The following is a 17,723-nucleotide window of genomic DNA, read 5'->3' as shown; positions in this document are numbered from 1 at the left end:
CTTGGGAGTCAGAGGAACTAGGCTCTAATCCCAGCTCTGACAGTTGGGTGCTGTGAGCTCGGGCAAGTCTTGTCAATCAATCAGTCGTATTTATTGAGAGCTTACTTTGTGCAGAGCAATGTACTCTGCGCTTGGGAGAGTAAAATATAGCAATATCACAGATAAATTCTGTGCTCACATCGAGCACTTCACTTCTCTGTGAGTCAGTGCCCTCTTCTGCAAAATGGGGAGCCAATATCTGTCCTCCCTCCTACTTAGAATGTGAGCCCTGTGTGGGACAGGAACAATGTCCAACCCGATTAACTTGTATCTACCCCAGTGACAAATGCAATGCCTGAAACATAGTAAGTGCTCAACAAATACCATGATGATTATTATTACTAACTCTGTTGCATTTACTCCAATGCCTAGTACAGAGCTGCGCATACAGTAAGCATTCAATAAATACCATTGACTGATTGTGCTGGCCACTGTTCCACTCCCACTTCTCCAACTATAATGTCACTCTGAGCTCTGTCACAGCAAAGTTAACAGTTGTTACTGCCATGGTAGTTGCATTAGAAAAAGATGTGGCACCCAAGGGAGGAAAAAAAAATGCATTTCTACCCAAAGGGGAACTCACTGGAATTGATGCGTTCCAAAATTTCATCTGAGCTGACAAACTCATTAAACCAAATTCTCTTCTGTCAGTAAAAGAGAAGGGCTCCCAACTTGGTTGAAAAGTTGGGCTATGACAATGATGGGGAGTAAGTGGATTTTGGGGAAGGCAGGGAAGACATGTGCTGGCTCCATGGTGCAACTTCTCATAGGGGCTCAGAAAGTACCCTCTTTTTGCACTTCTACTGTGAATACCATTTTGACCCATCTTGTCCCACCACTTCTGGATCACACACCACCTGAACAAGGAAGGACTGATTCCCCTGAGTTGCAGGAGCATGGGATGGAGTTCTGGAACCCTGAGTTCAGATGGTGGTAAAAATCATGCACAAGCCAAGATCAACAGAGCAAATGGTATCACTTGGCACTCTTGCAGCAGAAACTTGTTTCCATGTAGACGGTTCTGGTGTGCTACTCTTCGGCAAGCATGTGCAATTGAGAAGAGATAGATTGTTAATATCTACGATCAGCTCTAGGACAGTAGGGGAACGCCCTGGAAGAGAAATGAATAGGGCTGCTCCATGAGGGAAGTCTTGGAACGGAAATTCAGATTCTGATTTAAATGACAAGAATTCAAAAACAGTCCCAAACTTCTTTTGGTTGCTCCTGGTGACCAAGGCTGCATTGATACATTGGAGCAGCCATCCTACAATATATTTTCAGGTTTATCCACAGTTGGAAGTAGGATTAGCTTGGAATTTTAGCATTCATATTATTTTGGATTTCCCCCAATATTTTCTGTTTGAGTCTTGTACATCAAAGACAAAATGTAAAATATTGGGAATTCTTGAAGAACGCTTTGAACTCAACTGCCAGAACAAGGAGAAAGGCAACACTACAGAATTAGATAAATTAATAAGCAATGAAACAACACTGCCCTGTTACATACTCTGACTCTGGGAGGAAAATGAGGAGCCAACATTTGCCAGGCAATTTTTCACAGAACAGCCAGTTCCAGAAGAGAGGCACAGGGTGGGTGAGGTTCTGGTAGTCACTTTCATCTGAGGCTGAGTCACTTTAAATTTCTACTTCTTCCCCTTACCTTTGACACCAGGCTCAGCTCTGCCTGGTCGGAAGGGTGGGGAAGACTAGCAGAACTGTGAAGAAGGTTCAGCTTTTTTGGCCTGCCCAAAGGGTGAGGCTATCGACTCCTCAATAGTTAAGAGGAAACTTTTTGTGGAAAAGGAGAGCTGGCTGGCAAAACAACATCCCCCTGGCAAATATGAGGTGTTGCTGCAGTCCTTTGTAGGTATGTCTTTTTTTGCAGTGTTCTAGAGCAACTGTATTTTCCTTGCACTGCTGACAAGGATACTGCTAATCCCATTCTGTTCTTTGCCTTTAACCATCTTCTCTCAGGGTCGCTGTTCTTCAGACCCTTGTGGTATAGAAATAACGATGCTATTTGGCTCCTCTCTTCTTAAGTGCTTCAAAAACTTTATTTGCCTTGTTATTAATTCTCACAAGACCTCAGGGAACAGATGGCATGTTACATTAGCTTGATTTATGAACACATTTAAACCTAGTGAGCACTGGATGTGCATAATTAGAGGCACAATCCATTTCCACCTCCACTGTATAGAGAGCTCAGACATAACCAATTTCTATTCCTTCCTCATTCCCAAGAAGCTGGCAACTTTCCTGTCTCTGCAGTGTTGAACTTCACTTTCTTCCCAGTAACTTTTGCTTTGTCAACGGCTAGGAATGACCTCCCTGTTTTAACTCCACTCGATATCACTTCTTGTAGCCCATTTCTCTCTTCTCCTTGTTTTTTTGTCAAGCCTTCTGGATACTCATAACAACAATAATAATGGTATTTCTTTAGCACTTACTATGTGTCAGGCACTATACTAAATGCTGGGGTGGATACAAGGAAATTGAGTCGGATACAGTCCCTGTCCCACATGGGTGCTCACAGTCTCAATCCCCATTTTACAGATGAGGTAACTGAGACACAGAGATGTGAAGTAAATTGCTCAAGGCCACATAGACTAGTGGTGGAGCTGGGATTAGAACCAATGACCTTCTGACTCCCAGGCCCGGACTCTATCCACTACTCCATACTGCTTCTCCAAGGTAACCAGGTTGTCCCACACGGGACTCACAGTCTTAATCCCCATTTTACAGATGAGGTAACTGAAGCACAGAAGTTAAGTCGCCTGCCCAAGGTCACACAGCAGAAGTAGCAGAGCCAGCTTGCCTTAAAACCACCACTTTGTCCCTCCGCTTGTCCCTTCAAAAATCTCATGGTTACAAAATTCATTTCCCTTTGGTGTCCTCATGAAATGTGTATCATCAATACATACAAGCTATTGCCCCAATTTCAACACTGCTTTTTCCAGGCATTTTTTTTATTTTTAATTGCCATTCAACAACAATATTCTAGAGAAAAGTTTCACTTACTGAGCTATTATTATCACGTGTTGTCGAGTCGTTTCCAATTATTCATAGTGACTCTACAGTTATATTTTCTCCAGAATGTCCTGTCTTCTGCCATAATCCGTAACCTTTGTAATGGTTCTTCTGTTACTGTATGGTCTCTACCCATCTAGCTGCTGGTCTGCTTCTTCCACATTTTGCCTGGACTTTTCCTAGCATTAGTGTCTTCTCCAGAGAATTAGTCCTCCTGATTGTGTGTCCAAAATATCCTAATCTGAGTCAAATCATTTGGCCTTCCAAAGACCACTTTGGCTTAATTTGCTCCAAAATCCATTTGTCTGTTTTTCAGGTAGTCCAAGGTATTCACAAAGGTACTTCAGAAGAAACCCAGTTAGGGATCTAATTTGGATTGGGTGAGAGTTACAAAAGCCCAGTCTGAAAGCCACGTCAAGACTAGGGAGCCAAAGGAACTTTGCCCTTCCCTCCACCACCTGCCCTGCCTGCAGCACTAGAAAGGGACCCTGGGGAGGAGGGAAGGGAAATATTTTACCCCTCAGTGGTCCAGAAGGTACAAGACCAAGTCATAGGGATATTTATTTTAATGAATCACAAGATACCATGGATTTGTCATTATTTCAATTGAACCATGATAGCCTTGTCACTGTAATAGAAAAATCTGATTACCAATGTACATCCAACCATTTTTACCTCATCCTTTTAAAAGTCAGTCTAAGTCAACTTTTCTTCATTCCAATGCCTTACTTCTTTTCTTCTGTCACTTGGAATGCCCAAAGAATACTCTGAGATACAATTTTAACAGCTGCTTAGGCCCTATCTACCATCTCTTTAGTCATTCTGACAAACTTGTGGGGAGAAGCAGGAATGGGAGGTTGCATTCCAAGAAGGCCCAGCAGGGCCAGGAAGCCCCCTTCCCTGAAGTAGCAATAAAGGTGGGGAAGCGGTGGGCCAGTGGGGTCGGCTTATTTCGTCCGACCAAATAGTGGTACCGTTCCCTCACCCAGGAGTCTGTAGCCGGTGGCTGGGAAACCCTGGCCTCAGCCTCTTCTGCTCCAGCTTACCCCCTCTTTGAATTTTCAACTCCTTCCTGACTCCCATCACTGTGCCTTTAAAGTTTTTCCCTGCCTCAGTCAGCTTGCTCCTTCCCCCGAATGCCATTTTCGCACTGTCCCACACCTCATCAACTTCTCTTTCTTTGAGACCCAGGTCATCTGCCTCTACCACCCATGGCAATTATTCATTCATTCCTGCCAAATTACCCCTAATTGTACCAATAATATAAAAATCATTATTAACTTGAGCCTAAATAACAAAACGAAAAAACTTTCACCCAATCTCCCTCCTCCCACTTTTGTCCAAATCCTCTGAATGAGTTGTTTACAACCTAATGATTCCACTTCCTCCTTTCTGACTCCCTTCTTGACCCTCTACAATCTGTTTTCCTTTGACATCCTTCTCTCTAAGGTCAAGGATGTCCTACCTCTTGCCATATCTACGAGACTCTTCTCCAGTACAATCCTTCTTGACCTCTCGGCTGCCTCTGCCGAAAAGATCTCTTCCTTCCCCGGAAACACATCACCTCGGTTTTACTAACACTGCTCTTTCTTGGACTTCTTTTTATCTCTCTGGTCAAGGCTTCTCAGTCTATTTCACCAGGTCTTACTCTGCTTTTACCCAATCAGTAAGTCAATCAATCAAAATGTATTGAGGGTGTGCAGGACCATGTACTAAACACCTTCTTGTAGGCAAGGTTCTGTTCTAGGTCCCCTTTCCTTCTCAATTTATATTCATTCCTTTCTCCTCCCCCAAATCTGCCTCACCACCCCAACCTTTCCCCTTCTCGGCCAATCTTGCATTACCTTCTGCCTCCAGGACATCTCTAACAAATGTCCTGCTAGCTCCTCAAGTTCACTGTGTCCAAAACTGAACTCCATCTTCACTTACTACTGCATCAGCTCCTCTTCACTCCTCCAATTTCTCCCTTCTTTTAGCCACCCTTCATTCTGCTGCCCTGACAAATTTTCTCATGGGTCCTGCAAATTTCTCTCCATTCTTCAAAGGGTTGCGCATTACCCTCCAAACCAATTTTTGCCTTTAAAACACCCATATCAGCTCTTTCCCTCCTTCCTGTCCGCTCTTTTCCCCTACACCCTACCTTACACACTTTGTTCCTCTCAAGAAAACCTACTCCCTGCCTTGTTCTCTTATTTCCTTTCTCTTGATTATATCCTTCCCTCTGCTTGGAAACTCCACTCCCTCAAATTATCCAGACTACATTTCTCCCCTTTAAAGCACTCAAAGAGGACTTCCCCAAATAATCCCTAAAATTTCTCAGATGATAGCTCCCCAACTGTCACTTAAGCACTGGAGAACTCACAACTGCCTGAAGCACTTCCATATATACATACCTTACATATCCCATCACTTAAGCAACACCTTATGTACATGTTCCTCTTTTCCCTCTTCCTCTTAGCTGCAATTTATTTTAGTGTCTGTCTCCTTGAGCCAGACTGTACATTCCGTGAGAGTAGGGATCATGTCTACTAATGCTACTATGCTCTCCCAAGAGCTTAGTACAGTGCTCTACACACAGTAGGCACTCATTGACTTAGCCCATGTGCTTCTCTCAGCCCCAAAGAACTCCCGACTCCCAGTCTCCATCTCCATGACCTCTCCCAAAACTGGCACCACTTTTTATATTAAAAAAACAAAAAGAAAAAAATACAACTCAAACCCCCCAAAACAAAACAAACTAATTAGCCCCTTACTCAGCTGAAGCCCCTGGGATCACCCCTTACAGCTGCAGATCCGGAATAGGGAAACATGACAGAGGTTAGCAATGGGCCTCCTCCAAGACCTCCTCTTCAATTCAGGAAACAGGTTGAGAAACAAAAACTCATTGCCAGGCTGGGGGAAGGGGACCCCTGGGAAAACCTCCTCCTACTTATCCTTGCTAATCTCTTCCTATAATCCATTCCGCACACTTCACTCCTCTATGATCAACCTAGTCACTGTAGCTCAATTTTGTGCCTTTTGCTGCTGATCGCTTGCCCACGTTCTCCCTCTGGTGAGGAATTCCCTTCCCCTTCATATTCAACGGACTTCAACGGACCACACTCTCCCCACCTTCAAAGCCCTACTAATGTCTTATCTCCCCTGAGAGGCCTTCCCTGACTAACCTCTCTTTTCCCCTACCAATTTACCCTCCCTTTGGCATCATCTGTGCATTTGGGTCTGTACTCTTTGAGCACTTTGATACTCATCCCAGCACTCACGTACATATTCCTCTACTCTGACCTTTCTTCTACCTAAATAAAATTTATAAATAACGAAATAATAAATAGCTAAATAACTTATTTTAACTTATGTCTTTCCCACTAGATTGTAAGCTTCTTGAGGGCAGGGATTGGGTTAACCTATTGTCCTGTCCTCTCCCAAGATCTTAGCCAAGTGCTCTATACACAGTAAGCCCTTAATAAATACCACTGATTGGTTGAGTGACTGATTGATCACAGGGATTGGTGAAACACTGGGATCCTGGGGAAGAAGGAAAAACTTAAAAAGCTGGTGGAAGTGGGGAGAAACGGAGCAGGTGACGCTGTCTTACCCAGTCCCTACCTGTGGAGACTAGGGTAGGAAGATGTTACTATCTTGGGTCCACTAGCCCATTATAATGATAGGGATATGGGTTTGAGTGGGCTTGACTGGGACTCTCCTGGGGACTGATGAGATATCACAGGAGTTCCCAATCTGCATCTTATGCCTGAGGGTAAATTAACAGGAGATTCAGTGGCAAATTACTCCATGCAGAGGACAGTTCTGCACAATCACGCTCTTGAGTGGATTCATTGCCCTCATAGGGTTTAAATGGATAAATTCTGTTGTACTGTACACACCCAAGTGTTTAGTAGAGAACTTTAGTAAAGTACCAGTGATTGATTGGGGTGCTTTTTAGCCCCTTCTTGGTGAAGGATGGGGGGTGGTCATTGTTCAAAAGAGGAGCAAACTGGAGAGAACAGGTAAGAGGAATGCTAGGGACAAAAGGAGGGCTAGTGGGTGAGTTGCTGTTCAGGACTTTTAATTGGGGGAATCTAAGGATATATCATTATACTCTACTTCCTCTATGTTTGTCTGCCCCAGTACTGTAAGCTCCTTGTGGGCAGGGATCACCTTTACCAACTCTACTGCACTGTATTTTTCCAAGCACTTACTAGTGCTACACAAATACTAAGTGCTCAATAAATACCCGTGACTAATCGAATGGGGTCTATATCTGTGCCTTGGGGAAACTGACCATTCTATATTAAAGCTCATCTGTTTGGAGTTGCAGCATGTCGGGGGATCTGGGCAACTTTGGATCCCTGCTTCTGTTGTACTTTTTCAAGTATTCATTTCAGGGCAGTGATTTCTGGGGGCACTCACACACCACTCCCCTTACTAATACAACCAAAATAAACCCAACTCACACAATCGAGGTGTGGCTCCTCGGTGAAAATGATCTTGTGCTCTGCTGGGCTGGTATATTTACCCTATACCTTGAACTTCCTACATTAACAGACCTTTCAAATCCAATCCCCATCTTTAATGGGCCCCCCCAAAGTCTGGGTACATCAATGCTACACCAGGCCAAATGTGCCCCAGCATAATTCAGTCACGTTATCAATTTATCAGCCTGTCTACTTTGACTGAAACTTGAGTCATTTCCACATTCTATCTAACCCAAAGACTTGTATTCAAATTCTCCACATGACTTCTCCCCCATCGCAACTCAAAAGAAAAAAACATAAGAGGAAAAAAACCACCCTCTTTTCCAAAACAACAACAAAACATTTCTGTAGCAAGACTGAAAATGTGACAAATTTCCATTTACACAAGGACTCCAGCTCTATCAAATCATATTTCACCAGTAGGTATGTGCAGCTGGAAGTGAGCATTACAGAAATAGAAACCTCTCTCTCGGGACTTCACTCCAACCAGAACACAACATTCCAAATACTAGACAAACTGGAACCTAATTCTGGGAAAAAACATGGTGCTGAGAACTGTCTTTTGAAAACTAGCCTGCTGGAGCAAGGTGCCCCTATTAGCCACCTCCAACTGCTCCACCTTTTCAACTGTCCCTCACCCTTAATTAAGGGCTGTCGAGATAAAAAAGGATTTTCAGAAAAGCAGCGTGGCCTAATGGAAAGAGCTCTCACCTGGGAGTCATAAGAGCCAGGTTCTAAATCCCAGCTCTGCCACTTACTTGCCTCTAGAGTGACCATGGACACTTGGCTGTGCTTCAGTTTCCTAATCTATAAAATGGGGATTCAATTCAATATCCATTCTCCCTCTTACTTAGAATGGGAGCCCCATGTGGTACAGGGAGTATGCCCAAACTGATGATCTTGAATCTATCCCAGTACTTAATTCAAGGCCTGGCATGGAGTAAACAAATACCACCACGATTATTATTCAAGTGGGGGGAGGGATATGAATTGCAGGTTCAAGGCTGTGTTGTGAAAATTTTAAAGAGTTACAGAGACCATCCCCTCAAAGGCAGCTAACCTTGCACTTTCACACCTTCAATATAACATCTAATAAACACTCTTAACCTCGCAAAAACCAACTCTGGTCCTCTCTGAATAGTTGTCCAGAGCCGGAAGTGTATTTTACGAAGGAAAGGATCTGCCATTAATGAATCTGTTGTGGGGTAGCAGCAATTGGCTTCTTTTCAAACCAAAACCCCAAGCCTGGCTTATGTTATACCTACGATTTCAAGCCATTCCCGTACTGCCCGATCTGAGTTGACTCAGGTGCTCGCTTGGCCGATTTTCCAAACTGTATCACACTGGCAGCATCACCTGAAATGACAACAGGAGTCAAGATGCAGCTTCCATTCTACACATCTCTCAGCTTTCCAGACTCTCAAGGTCCCTTCTAAGTTACAAGCAGGTTTCAGCCCTTATTTCCCCAAACTATGATTTTAATCAAAGTCCAGTGTGCCACACATTCTTAAATTACAAAAGTCACAGACAAGACTTTGGTCCAGCTCCTTTATCAGCACCATTAAATCATATATTGGCAGTAAGGTGGGAAGAGGATACCACTGCAATGGTTTTGGGTTATTATTAACAGGCTTTGTTTAGTGAGTCCCTTTTATGTGTTCAGCACTAGACTAGGCTCTTGGGGAACACACAAGAAATAGAAGGCATGATCCTTGGGTAAAGAGACAACATATACTTGACTGAAGATTTTTCTATGATTTTTTGAAAGTACTTTCATTAGTTCAATAGTATTTATTGAGCGCTCACTACGTGCAGAGTACTGTACTAAGCTCCTGGAGTGTACAATTTGGCAACAGATAGAGACTCTCTGCCCAATAACAAGCTCACAGTCCAAACCGGAGAGACAGACAGCAAAGCAAAACAGACTAAAACAAAACTAAGCACTTACTATCTGCCAACTGCTCTGTAAAGCACTGGGGCAGATAGAAGGTAAATCAGATACATCAGAGAAGTTATGTGGCCTCCTGGAAACAGTCAGGACTGGGAGTCAGGAGACCAGGGTTCTAGTCTTAGCCCTGTCACTTGCCAGCCCTGTGACCATAGGCAAGTCACTTGATTTCTTTGCACTTCGGGTGCCTCATCTGAAAATGGAGATTGAATAGCTTCTCTTCCTCTTAGACTGTGAGCCCCATTTGGGGTAGAGACTGTGACTCGTATTGTACCCTCCCCCAAAGGGTAGGTATACAGTGGACTCTTAAGTACCAGGACTGTTAATAGCTGAGACATAATCAATGTCCAAATGAGGCTCACAATTGAAGTGGGAGGGAGAGGAAGTATCTTATCCCCATTTTATAGGTGAGGAAACTGAAGTCCCAAGAGGTGACTTACTCAAGGTCATTCAGCAGGCTAGTGGTAGAGCTGGCATGAGAACCAGGGTTGCCAGGCCCAGGCTCCAGCCTCCATGCCACACTTGCCTTAGTGGGGACAACACACGTAATTTTGCTGAAGTTGTGTCATCTCTTGGTCCAAATCTTCAGCATTAGAATAAGACCTGCCAACACCACAGTGAAATTTGGACTAATCCACTATGACGCACTGTTCTTTTCCAACTCTGGCAACCACAAAACGAAGCCATAAAGTGGTTCTAAAATACTTTATAAACTAGTAACTCCCAAGGAACCTCTAAATCACATAATCTAATAACTTACTTGAATCCATTCCTGCACCATCATCCAAAAAGCACAGCATAAATCCTCCTCGCAGATCCGTTCGCTGTTCTAGAGGAAAAGAAAGGTCAGGTCAGTTACCAGCCAGCAGGAGGCAATACAAGTCAAAGGAAAAGCAAAGTCCTGGTTTCTTTGGAAAAAAAAAACAACTGCCTGAAAAACTGTGATACAGGGAACTGCTCTGCACACTGGCTGCAGTCTACCCCACCTACTCCTCTGAGGATGCATGGAGGGAAGTACTTCAGAATTTTAAGGGGAGGGCTTTTCTGAGCAAGATGTCATGTATCTCACAAAATTAAACAAGGCAGAGCTAAAAAAAAAAAAAAAAGGGTCAGGCCCGAGAACAGTTCCTGCAAAATAACCAGACCATACACCATATATACAATCAGTGAACAGTATTTATTGAATGCTTACTATGTGCAGATCACTATACTAAGTACTTGGAAGACTCCAATACAACAGAATATCGCATTATTCCCTGCCCATGAGATTACAATCTAGAGGGATAGACAGACATTACTATAATTTGATCACCCAGTTTCTACACCATTGAGGCACTTGACTTTTTCCTCAATCAGTGGCATTTACTGAGTGCTTACTGTGTGCAGAGTATTCATTTATACTCAACTGTAACCTGCTTGTCATGGCTTTGTAGCCAAACTTTTTCTGCTAACTATGGAAGGGTGGATAGGGAAAGGAGAAAAATCATATTTTCCATTTAACGGCAACTTTTATAAAAGGTTTGGAAGAAAAGGAGAGCCACCAAAGGAGACACATGAGAATCATCTCTACCCACTTGATTCCCAGAAAATGCACAGGTAGCTGTCCACTTTTGTTTCTTTATTAATCAGTTTCTTTATGGCATGAATGAGACCCCCTGCCAGCCACTGAAGCTCACTTCCTCTGTCCGAGGAGCTCACGGCGAAAAATGAGGGGAGGGTGTGGAGATAAGGGTTGATGGTTGCCTTCTCCCTCGTGGCCATTTTCAACATGGTACCACAACTGGAAGTTCAGCTCCATCCCCGGCAGAAAGAAGTAGTATGGGGCCACAAACTTTCCCTCTTCCAGCAGAGCAGCCATGTTGATGCAACAGAGTCAGACAGGAGAGCAGAGAAAAGTCTCCACTCACACAGGATTTTGTTAGTCTAGTGTATAACTTAGGGGAACAATTTGTGTAGAGTCACTCAACAGCATTACTGTCCCGGCAAAAGTTTCTTACTAAAATTTCTGATTTCTTACCTAGGTTTTAGAAGCATCTCCAGTGGATAGGAAAAAGTGGTGAGAAGAAGTAGATTCTCTTTTGTCAAGAGGGCCTATGCTGTTATGCCTCCACCAACAACTACTGCAGCTAAGTGGAGGAGAGCAGTGCCACGCTGAGCAGACAGTATTACCATGTTAAAAAGAGGTAAAGGTCAAATTAAAATTTTAAGGCCATTAATGTCCATCCTGATTACTTATTCATGGGCCAGTAACACACAGCAGAAGCTGCCATCAGGCTCTTTCCTACCCCATCTTTTGGAGATGATTCCATAACCTCAGCCCTACTCTTGAAAAGGGGGACCTTTGTTTTATTAAGCCAGTGAAAGAAGCATCAATAAGGCAGCATGAGGAGTGATCAGGCACCTTTTGTGTAACTGAAGCATCTCCACTACCTCCAAGTGAGAAAGTCACTGATACCTTTCTCTCTCTCTCTCCCCCCCTCCATACTAGAGCAGGCCACCACCCTGAAATTCAAAGTCCTCAGCCATAAAACAAAGCAAGATGGAGTTCCTCGAAGGCAGTATCAGGTCTGGTATATTCCTCTCAGCTTCCCAAGCACAAAAGGGCCACATAAAAAATGTGATATGCTGGAGCATTAGTACTCTTGAACAGTGTAATAGTTTCACTCAAATACATTCTTCAGTGATAAGTGGATTGGGGGGCAAGGAGATGAGGAGTCAGGTTGCTAAATCTGCCCCCTTGCAAACTCAGCAGTAGGAGGAAGAGAGGTATTAAAGAACTGGACACAGTTGTCCTTCATACTCCATGACATCACTAAGGGGGAAACTCTCCTTAGGTGTGCGTGTGGCTGAAAAGATTAGCAACGGAGGCAGAGTCCAGAACACTTCACACACACACAATGACAGCAGCGTCTTTCACCTCATTATTCCCAGCACCCGGCTGTCCTTTCACTTCTGTCTCCTCCTCTTGCTTCTTACAGACTTCTACTCAAAACAAACCATTCCTTCCTTAACTGCAGTGAGCATGCTGGTTTATCCTGCAGCAGATGATTCACTATTTTCAGCTGAGTTGCTACATGGTCTGAGGCTTTTACATTAACAGCTAAAATGCTTTCAGTTTCTGGTTTTGCAATTTTAGCTCGACACACAAAAAGGTGTCTTCTCACATATACTACTCAGCAGCTGGATAGAATGAGCAATGCTTCAATGCTAACAGGCTGACTTCACTGTGACTTATTTGCAAAATTGTCATGCCATTTGATGCTGAGATTAGACCAAAGGTGATGCTAATCGAACTACTCAATGAGTCAAATGTGGCACATTTGGGGTGTCCAGATCGCATAGCCAAAGAGCAGCTCTGTCAATCTTTAGTTTGGTCCGTGGCCTCGTGTCACACTTCTGCCACATTTTGACAGGTTTTTTTTCTTATAACAGTATTTTTAAGCACTAAGTGCCAAGCACTATACTAAGCGCTGGGGTAAATACAAACTAATCAGATCGACCAAAGTCCATATCCCAAGTGGGGCTCACAGTCCTGATCACCACTTTACATATGAGGTAATGGAGGCACAGAGAAATGACTTCCCCAAGGTCACACATCAGACTAGTGACAGAGCCAGAATCAGAACTCAGTTCCTCTGATTCCCAAGGCCATGCTCCCTCCACTCGGCCATGCTGCTTCTGACTTGTCCATCGCTGCACCAGTAGCCAGAGTGCTGCTTAAGAAATCAAATTCTAAGACTTCATTTATGCTAATGTGGACTTTTTAATGTGTAATATAGATTTTTGGTTGTGCATACAGCTTCACGAGGCAGGCTAATATCAATTTAGCTTTCTTTAGACTTCTTCTGAGTCCAAAAACAACTGGCTGATTCAGTAAAGTGATTTCCAGTTATCTAGATTTTTTTTTGGATATGTGCCTCTAGAATTGCTTGTCAATGACTGTCTTCTGGATAGTCTGTTGAGTCGGATGATTTTTCCAAAACCGTATGACCTAGTGGGTAGAGCATTGGCCTGGGATCTCAGATCGGCCATTTGTCTGCTCTGTGATCTTGGGGAAGTCACTTAACTCCTCTGTACCTAAGTTACCTCATCTGTAAAATGGAGATTAAGCCTATGGCCACGTCTGGGACATGGACCGTGTTCAACTTGATGAGCCGCATCTGCCCCAGAGCAGCCTGGCTCAGTGGAAAGAGCATGGGCTTTGGAGTCAGGGCTCATGAGTTCAAATCCCAGCTCTGCCACTTGTCAGCTGTGTGACTGTGGGCAAGTCACTTAACTTCTCTGTGCCTCAGTTCCCTCATCTGTAAAATGGGGATTAAGACTGTGAGCCCCACGTGGGACAACCTGATTCCCCTATGTCTACCCCAGCGCTTAGAACAGTGCTCGGCCCATAGTAAGCGCTTAACAAATACCAACATTATTATTATTAGTAGTACAGCACTTGGCACTTAAATACCGTAAGAGAAAAAAAGGGGGGCATATTCTAACATCTGCATCATCTTGTGTTGCTTCTTCCAGTGTGACTGAAGAATCAGTTGAACAGTACTGGGCCTAACTAGCATGCTTTGCCCTCCTGGAGATGGGGAATGGACCAGACAGGACATACCAAGCTCTGACATAGCCAATCAAGCCTTCCTAGAACTGACTCAGAACCTTGATGAACTTTTCAGGGCAGTCCAATTTACTACATCATTTCCAGAGTCCAAATATACTAATGGCATTACATTTCTTGTAGGGTCAATGAGAACCACAGAGATGTGCAGCAAATATATTATCTGCTGGGTCACAATATGACCCTCCAGCTGCTTCGGGATTTCAGTAGCATTTGGTCAACAAAGTCCTCAGTAGTCAAACCAGGAGTACTCTGGCTAGGAAATTACTGGCAAAGGAGAGTTATGAGGTACTGCAATAATTGCCAAGGCTGTTCTTCACCATTACTACCATTCTCCATGAAGGTGGAACAGCAGTATGGCCTGGTAGAAAGAACACATGGCCTGGGAGTAAGGGGATCTGGGTTCTAATCCCAGTGCTGCCACCTTACTGACAACTTGCTGTGGACAGGGAATGTATGTTCAGACTCTGATTCACTTTCCAAGAACTTAGTACAGTGCTCTGAACAGAGTCAGCACTCAATAAATACCACTGATGATGATGATGTGTGACCATGGGAAAGTCACTTAACTTCCGTGCCTGCTTCCTCATTTGTAAAATGGAGATTCCTCTTTCAGCATCGCAACTGGAGAGTTTCCAGTACTCTACCAATCTTGTCTAGGGGAGGGCCAAGCAAAGGCATACCCATTCCATTCCTAGCTTGGACAATGGCTATGAAAGGCATTGAATGAAAGGCAATCTGCCAAAATTCAAAACTCCCCTGTGCTGGGCAGCAGTGGCATGGTAGAGTGTCGAGGGCAGAGACTCTAGTTTACTGTGCAGAAGAAGGTAATGGTAGACCACTTCTGTATTTTTACCAAGAAAACTATGGATACACTACCAGAAGGCTGCAGGTGGAGGAGGGGTGTTCTGGGAGAGATGAAGTCTCTACGGGTTGAAAATGACTCGACAGCATAAGACTTAACAAAATGGAGATTTACAAACTTGTTCTCCCTCCCCCTTAGGCTAGGAATCCCATTTTGGACAGGGTCAGGGTCTGAACTGATTATCTTGTATTTATCCCAGCACTTACAACAGTGCTTGACACAGAGTAAGTGTCCAAATACAATGGCAATGACTCTGAAGCATCTGCTTAATGTTTTGTAAACTGAGGAAGAGCTCATGTGAGTATTAAGTTGGATATCCCTCTATGATTTTCATCTCAGTAGGTATGCCATTGCAGTGACTTCCTCAACAGCTGGGCCACGCACCATGCTCTGCATGCTGGAAGGTGGTTTTCTAAATTTTGAAGGGCCTCATCTTCAATAGTCAAAGAATACTGGAATGTTATTGCCATTGCTTCAGGATTCCCTCCATCTGTGATAAAGTCAGATCTACTTCTCTCTCCAAAAGTGTTGTGACGGCACGTGTAGAGTCATAAACATCTTGGCTAATGGGAAGAAGTTCTTGGTTCTGCTGCAGTTTGTACAGCTCTGAATCTCTTCCGTCTTGGCATCCCGTTATTGGTCCCATATGGTCTTTAGCTCTTCTGCATGTCACAAAGCAGATGCCTGTAAGCCTCACTATTGTCTGAGACATGAGCTGTGGTTGCTGGAGAAATCGCTTTTGCTGCAAGGAGACTTATCTCAATCATTTGCATCCAAGTAAAGGTACCAAGACTAATTTGATACAAATGACTCAAATTCTGCAAATAATGACCATTTCTTTAGCCAGTCTTTTGTACCTACTGAAGGTGGCACTTCCACCTCTTTTTAAAGCCTTAATCATATTACTAGGGAGAGAACATCATGGCCTAATAGAAAGAACATGGGGCTGGGGGATGACCTGAGTTCTTATGCCAGCTCCACCACTTGTCTGCTGTGTGACCTTGGGCACGTCACTTAACTTCCCTGTGCTTCAGTTTCCTCATGTGTAAAATGGGGATAAAATCCTACTTCCTCAGACTGTGAGCCCCACATGGGACAGGGACTGTGTCCAACATGATTATCACATATGACCCCAGCACAGTACAGAGGTTGGCATAAAATATGCACTTAATACTATTATGATTATTATTAGGAGATAGGTTCTGCATTTTCCTGCCTCTCCCTTTGGGCTGTAAATTCTTCATTTGGCTCTGGCCAAAAGTCTCAACAGCTAGCTGGTAGGCAGTGGTGTGGAGAAATGCCCTTTTTCTCTTTTATATTGGGGATTGTGTTTGAAGTTGTTTGTTACAACAGCTCAATTGTAATATTGCTGCATAGCTCCTGGTGAATGGTTTCACTCTTCAGGAGCTTACCATGTAGAAGTCTTGGCGGTCTGGAGGCTAGGTTTTGATACGATGTTGGTAGAGTCAACGTGAGCTTGGATCGCTTAGGGTGATGGTCTGTCCAACACTGTACACCACATGACTGCTGCGATCCAAAGATCCTCAGGGACCTACTGGTGCAAGATAATATATAGTCGATGAGGGTCAAATAATGGATGAACCCAGGCTGGTTTTCTTTTGTTTGGCGGAAGAGTGATGGACGATCACAAGATGGTGTTTGGCACAGTCACTCCAAAAAACTAGGCTGGTGGTGTTGAGTTTGCCAAGCCTGATGCTTTCTTCTATATGACTGCATAGCTAACCACTCTAACATGAAAAAAATTACCAACCACAATTACTTTATCTGTGTTGAGACAATTCTGATGAGTTTATCAATTTCTGAAGGGATATTCTTTTCCTTTATTGTGCATAACTGAAGGGGAAAGTATGTTTTAACTCTGGAGAAGCAGTATGGCCTTATATATCTTGAAGGTATTCCTTCCTTAGCCTCATGTTAAACATAACACTTTTATAGTCTCCTTTTCCACTGACAGCAAGAAAATGAAGCAAGTATCAGAAGAAAACATTCAAAGCGTAACTTACCTGCATAAATATCTATTCTGGTGGCATCGGCATCTCTATGAAAACAAAATGAAAATGAATACAAAGTAGCAAAGTGAGAAAACTATCCTTCAGTCCCAGAAGTTCACAACCTTGATGTCTCTTCTGACTCCTTTTTGCCACTCACAGCTCTCTAACTCCTCTAGACCGTAAGCTCGTTTTTGGCAGGGAATGTTTCCGTTTATTGTTATTGCACTGTCCCAAGTGCTTAATACAGTGCTCTGCACATGGTAAGCGTTCAATAAATAATGGAAGGAATGAAAGTGGCCGAGCCAAGATTAGAATCCAGGTCCCCTGACACCCAGAGCTGTGTTCTTTCTACTACGCTACAATGCTTCTCAGTAGTTGGTGAAACTGACATGGGGAAGAGCAAAGGCTTAAGGGATAAAGGATTAGGGACTGCACAGCTTTACCACATCGTGCAAATTCAAAAGGATTTGTAGGAAACAAACCAGGTATTCTAAGTCTATTTAAAGCAGGAGGAGAGCCCTGAGGATTTGTGCTTTCTGGCTCTGCATTAGTAATTCATTAGCAATTACACACAGAACTAATTGTTGAAACTTCACTGCTGTCAGTAAACTTCTGGTAATGGTGAACTGTGAACAATTTATATTAAGTTCCCTGTGTAATGCTAATAAACACCTGGCACAATGATCAGCAGCACAATGTGATCCTATACGTGGCCATGGATAAACTGCTTGTAGCTAAGGAAAAAAAC

The 17,723-nt window shown here is 43.6% G+C and overlaps 1 protein-coding gene across 5 annotated transcripts in view; it reads right to left on the bottom strand.

Annotated features, from left to right (window-relative positions):
* MORC2 (MORC family CW-type zinc finger 2) overlaps positions 1 to 17,723 on the bottom strand; it is a 48,600-nt gene that overhangs the window by 19,111 nt on the left and 11,766 nt on the right. Inside the window, exons 2-5 of one of the 5 annotated variants that reach the window (XM_039910551.1) lie at positions 16,988 to 17,022; positions 16,376 to 16,518; positions 10,247 to 10,315; positions 8,804 to 8,894 (exon numbers count right to left, since the gene is read on the bottom strand). In XM_039910551.1, the coding sequence (XP_039766485.1) occupies positions 8,804 to 8,894; positions 10,247 to 10,286 (131 nt within the window). In that variant the 5' untranslated portion in view covers positions 10,287 to 10,315; positions 16,376 to 16,518; positions 16,988 to 17,022. Of the gene's footprint in view, positions 1 to 8,799; positions 8,895 to 10,246; positions 10,316 to 16,375; positions 16,519 to 16,987; positions 17,023 to 17,723 lie in introns of those variants that run through there. The other 4 variants (XM_039910553.1, XM_029054134.2, XM_039910555.1 and 1 more) reach the window with 4 other exon arrangements.

The sequence above is a fragment of the Ornithorhynchus anatinus genome, chromosome 2 (assembly GCF_004115215.2).
Source record: "Ornithorhynchus anatinus isolate Pmale09 chromosome 2, mOrnAna1.pri.v4, whole genome shotgun sequence".
Taxonomy (NCBI): Eukaryota; Metazoa; Chordata; class Mammalia; order Monotremata; family Ornithorhynchidae; genus Ornithorhynchus; species Ornithorhynchus anatinus.
This window is presented reverse-complemented; position numbering and strand designations above follow the sequence as displayed.